Here is a 5,522-nt window from a genome sequence, read left to right on the forward strand (position 1 = left end):
CTGTGTACTGTATGATAATGTGTACTGTTGATACTGTGTACTGTTGATACTGTGTACTGTTGATACTGTGTACTGTTGATAATGTGTACTGTTGATACTGTGTACTGTTGATACTGTGTACTGTTGATAATGTGTACTGTTGATACTGTGTACTGTATGATACTGTGTACTGTTGATACTGTGTACTGTTGATACTGTGTACTGTTGATACTGTGTACTGTATGATACTGTGTACTGTTGATACTGTGTACTGTATGATACTGTGTACTGTATGATACTGTGTACTGTATGATACTGTGTACTGTTGATACTGTGTACTGTATGATACTGTGTACTGTTGATACTGTGTACTGTTGATACTGTGTACTGTATGATACTGTGTACTGTTGATACTGTGTACTGTATAATAACTATGCCACTTTGAGAACCAAAGGATAAATTAATAATATAAATTGTATTTTTATATGGTGCATTAAATCCGTCTTGATAAAATGTGTGTCCGAGATATTTTAGGCTGTACTGGCTAGGGAAAGATAACAAGTTCGTAGAAACAGACAGTGGACGCAGGGTATCCATGTAGTAGCCGTGTAGGTAACATGTATTAAATAGATCTGTATAAAACCTATTTTAATTAGGGTTGTGCTTTGCTCTCATCAAAACAATCCAACATCCAAAAAAACATTATTCAGAAACAATTAAATATATATACTGTATATATTTCTTCAATACTTAATCAATGGTAAATATGCATGTTTTGGTAAAGTGTAAAGCTGTTTTGTTGTTCAGTCTTCAATGGGACACATACGAAGAAATGGTGAAACACTATGAGAGAAAAGTACATCTAGTAACTTTAAACAATATAAATAATTGAAATATAAAACAATTACTAAAATACTGGCACCAGGAGTGGTTGAGTTTGCTTTGACTCCATTTGAATACATAGAGGATTTAAAGTTTAAATGATTTACAGGAAGGAAGGAAGGAAGGAAGGAAGGAAGGGTAGTGAAAGTGATAACAGACATCAGGTTGTTGTACAGCATCTCTCTGTAGTCCAGAGCTAACTACTAATTCCTGTACAGTCCCTTACAGAGTGGCAAAGGGTTGTCCCTAGGCCCTGATGCCCCCACACAGAAAGGGTAACCCCATCCCAAATCAACCCCTCGGCCCTACCCCATGACACTTCTCCACCATTCGAAAGGGCTGCGTTTGTGTGAGGCAAGCAATATGGCAGTGTTTTCTCAAAATGGTGGCTTACAACCAGTTCTTCTTGGTTCGTGAACAAGTCCCAGTTGCCCGCTGATGACGTCACTCAACACCAGTGAGTGTGAGATGCTTCTCTCTGATGGAAGGAGAACCAGTGAGTCACTTCATGGTAGGTTCAAGTCACCTGTCTCAATGTGAGTCTGGGGTCAGGGGTCAGAGCCTATGGTTAGGGGTCACGGTGAGGGGGATCTGGTCTCAGCTGAAGGACTCTTTGTTGAACTCAAACGTGGTTCCTGAATAGCGGTCTGAGTTACACAGTCTGTGCAGAGTCCTGGAGATGCCTTTAGGCCCACAGCAGAACACCCCCACCCGCTTACTGAGGAAAGCACACACAATACAGATACAACATGACCACAATATCCTAAAATTATCCAATCAGAAGATGTCTTTAAACACTCCAAACATTTTACTCACTGCTTATTGGTCCTCCCAATCTCCTCAAAGAGCAACTTCCACCTCGGTCGGCCAATCATCAGCCGGGAACTCAGGGGGCGGTACCTCTCCTCAGAGATGTTCTGGACAGGAAACAGAACACAGAAAGTGTATAATGAGCTAGTGAAAACACTAGAGATCCAGGTAGAAGTTACGCTTTGCCACAGATCTAGGATCAGATTACCCTAGCCCCAGATTTAGGATCAGATTACCCTAGCCTCAGATCTAGAACCAGATTACCCTAGCCTCAGATCTAGAACCAGATTACCCTAGCCTCAGATCTAGAACCAGATTACCCTAGCCTCAGATCTAGAACCAGATTACCCTAGCCTCAGATCTAGAACCAGATTACCCTAGCCCCAGATTTAGGATCAGATTACCCTAGCCTCAGATCTAGAACCAGATTACCCTAGCCCCAGATTTAGGATCAGATTACCCTAGCCCCAGAATTTAGGATCAGATTACCCAAGCCTCAGATCTAGGATCAGATTACACTAGCCCCAGATTTAGGATCAGATTACCCTAGCCTCAGATCTAGAACCAGATTACCCTAGCCTCAGATCTAGAACCAGATTACCCTAGCCTCAGATCTAGAAACAGATTACCCTAGCCTCAGATCTAGAACCAGATTACCCTAGCCTCAGATCTAGAATCAGATTACCCTAGCCTCAGATCTAGAACCAGATTACCCTAGCCTCAGATCTAGAACCAGATTACGCTAGCCTCAGATCTAGAACCAGATTACCCTAGCCTCAGATCTAGAACCAGATTACCCTAGCCTCAGATCTAGAACCAGATTACCCTAGCCTCAGATCTAGAATCAGATTACCCTAGCCTCAGATCTAGAACCAGATTACCCTAGCCTCAGATCTAGAATCAGATTACCCTAACCCCAGGTTAGGTGGATGAAAACATATCTGACTGATTGATGGACTGATTGACGGAATGACTGACTTACTGATTGACTGACTGACTGGTTGACTGACTAACTCATTGACTGACTGACTGACTCACTGACTGACTGACTGGTTGACTGACTAACTCATTGACTGACTGACTGACTGACTGACTGACTGACTGATTGATTGACTGTCTGACTGGTTGACTGACTAACTCATTGACTGACTGACTGGTTGACTGACTAACTCATTGACTGACTGACTGATTGATTGATTGATTGATTGACTGACGGTGTCTTTGAGTCTCACCTGAAGTCCATCTGTCTGGCTGACGAAGAGCTGTAGGTTCAGATAGTCAGGTCTGTTTTCCTTCCACAGCTAGAGTGAGAGAGAGAGGATGAGACAGAGAGATAATGAGAGAGAGGGGAGGGGAGAGAGAGATGGAATGAGAAAGAGAGAGGGGAGGGGGAGAGAGATGGAATGAGAAAGAGAGCGAGGGGAGGGGGGAGAGAGATGGAATGAGAAAGAGACAGAGGTGAGGGGTGAAAGAGATGGAATGAGAAAGAGAGAGAGGGGAGGGGGAGAGAGATGGAATGAGAAAGAGAGAGAGGGGAGGGGGGAGAGAGATGGAATGAGAAAGAGAGAGAGGGGAGGGGGGAGAGAGATGGAATGAGAAAGAGAGAGAGGGGAGGGGGGAGAGAGATGGAATGAGAAAGAGAGAGAGGGGAGGGGGGAGAGAGATGGAATGAGAAAGAGAGAGAGGGGAGGGGAGGGGGGAGAGAGATGGAATGAGAAAGAGAGCGAGGGGAGGGGGGAGAGAGATGGAATGAGAAAGAGAGAGAGGGGAGGGTGGAGAGAGATGGAATGAGAAAGAGAGAGAGGGGAGGGGGGAGAGAGATGGAAGGAGAAAGAGAGAGAGGGGAGGGGGGAGAGAGATGGAATGAGAAAGAGAGAGAGGGGAGGGTGGAGAGAGATGGAATGAGAAAGAGAGAGAGGGGAGGGGGGAGAGAGATGGAATGAGAAAGAGAGAGAGGGGAGGGGGGAGAGAGATGGAATGAGAAAGAGAGCGAGGGGAGGGGGGAGAGAGATGGAATGAGAAAGAGCGAGAGAGAGGGTGAGACAGAGCAATAAGGATAGAAAGGGGGGAGAGAGATGGAATGAGAAAGAGAGAGAGGGGAGGGGGGAGAGAGATGGAATGAGAAAGAGAGCGAGGGGAGGGGGGAGAGAGATGGAATGAGAAAGAGCGAGAGAGAGGGTGAGACAGAGCAATAAGGATAGAAAGGGGGGAGAGGGTGAGATAGAGAAAGAGGGGAGGTTATATAAACATGCCTGATACGCAGATACAGTGGGGTCCAAAATTATAGGCACACTTGATAAAGATGTCCATTTAGCCTAGGACATCCCCACAGTGAAGCATGGTGGTGGCAGCATCATGCTGTGGGGATGTTTTTCATCGACAGGGAAACTGGTCAGAATTGAAGGAATGATGGGTGGTGCTAAATACAGGGAAATTCTTGAGGGAAACCAATTCAGTCTTCCAGAGATTTGAGACTGGGACAGAGGTTCACCTTCCAGCAGGACAATGTCCCTAAGCATACTGCTAAAGCAACACTCGAGTGGTTTAAGGGGAAACATTTAAATGTCTTGGAATGGCCTAGTCAAAGCCCAGACCTCAATCCAATTGAGAATCTGTGGTATGACTTAAAGATTGATGTACACCAGCGGAACCCATACAACTTGAAGGAGCTGGAGCAGTCGGACTTGAAGAATAGGTAAAAATCCCAGTGGCAAAATGTGCCAAGCTTATAGGGCTTGTAAGAGACTTGCAACTGTAATTGCTGCAAAAAGTGGCTCTACAAAGCATTGACTTTGGGGGGGTGAATAGTTATGCACGCTCAAGTTTTCTGTTTTCTGTTATTTTTTGTTTATTACACAATAAAACACATTTTGCATCTTCAAAGTCGTAGGAATGTTGTGTAAATCAAATTATACAACCCCCCCAAAATGTATTTTAATTCCAGGTTGTCAGGCAACAAAATAGGGAAAATGGCAAGGGGTATGAATACTTTCGCCAGCCACTGTACCAACCCTAACCCGAGCTCTGACCCTAAACTTAACCCTAATCCTAACTCTGACCCCGAAACTTAACCCTAACCCTAGCTCTGACCCTAAACTTAACCCTAACCCTAGCTCTGACCCTAAACTTAACCCTAACCCTAGCTCTGACCCTAAACTTAACCCTAACCCTAGCACTGACCCTAAACTTAACCCTAACCCTAGCTCTGACCCTAGACTTAACCCTAACCCTAGCTCTGACCCTAAACTTAACACTAACCCTAGCTCTGACCCTAAACTTAACCCTAACCCTATCTCTGACCCTAGACTTAACCCTAACCCTAACCCTGACCCTAAACTTAACCCTAGCTCTGACCCTAAACTTAACCCTAACCCTAGCTCTGACCCTAAACTTAACCCTAACCCTAGCTCTGACCCTAAACTTAGCCCTAACCCTAGCTCTGACCCTAAACTTAACCCTAACCCTGACCCTAAACTTAGCCCTAACCCTAGCTCTGACCCTAAACTTAACCCTAACCCTAGATCTGACCCTAAACTTAACCCTAACCCTAGCTCTGACCCTAACCCTAACCCTAGCTCTGACCCTAACCCTAACCCTAGCTCTGACCCTAACCCTAACCCTAACCCGAGCTCTGACCCTAACCCTAAGCCATATTCTAACCCAAACCGTAACCATAGCAAGCAGTTGAACAGATAGTTGTTTAATAGTAACCAAATAAATGTGTTATATCATATAATTAAAGTCAAGTATGTCCTAAATTGTCTCCATTTACCGCTCAAAGCTCGAATAGACACTATTATCTACTACTATTATCTAAATGGTGATATAACCCCAGATATCAGCCCCTCCAC

General features: G+C 44.7%; 1 protein-coding gene across 2 annotated transcripts in view; it reads right to left on the reverse strand.

Moving 5' to 3' along the window:
• Positions 1-606: 606 nt before the first annotated feature.
• The window catches only part of LOC118381132 (NADPH oxidase 4), a 56,580-nt gene continuing 51,664 nt past the window's right edge, over positions 607-5,522 (reverse strand). For both annotated transcript variants that reach the window (XM_052468019.1, XM_052468018.1), the window contains 3 exons: positions 2,904-2,972; positions 1,678-1,778; positions 607-1,579 (listed from right to left, as the gene is read on the reverse strand). In XM_052468019.1, the coding sequence (XP_052323979.1) occupies positions 1,459-1,579; positions 1,678-1,778; positions 2,904-2,972 (291 nt within the window). In that variant the 3' untranslated portion in view covers positions 607-1,458. The remainder of the gene's footprint in view (positions 1,580-1,677; positions 1,779-2,903; positions 2,973-5,522) is intronic.

The sequence above is a fragment of the Oncorhynchus keta genome, chromosome 18 (genome assembly GCF_023373465.1).
Source record: "Oncorhynchus keta strain PuntledgeMale-10-30-2019 chromosome 18, Oket_V2, whole genome shotgun sequence".
Classification (NCBI taxonomy): Eukaryota; Metazoa; Chordata; class Actinopteri; order Salmoniformes; family Salmonidae; genus Oncorhynchus; species Oncorhynchus keta.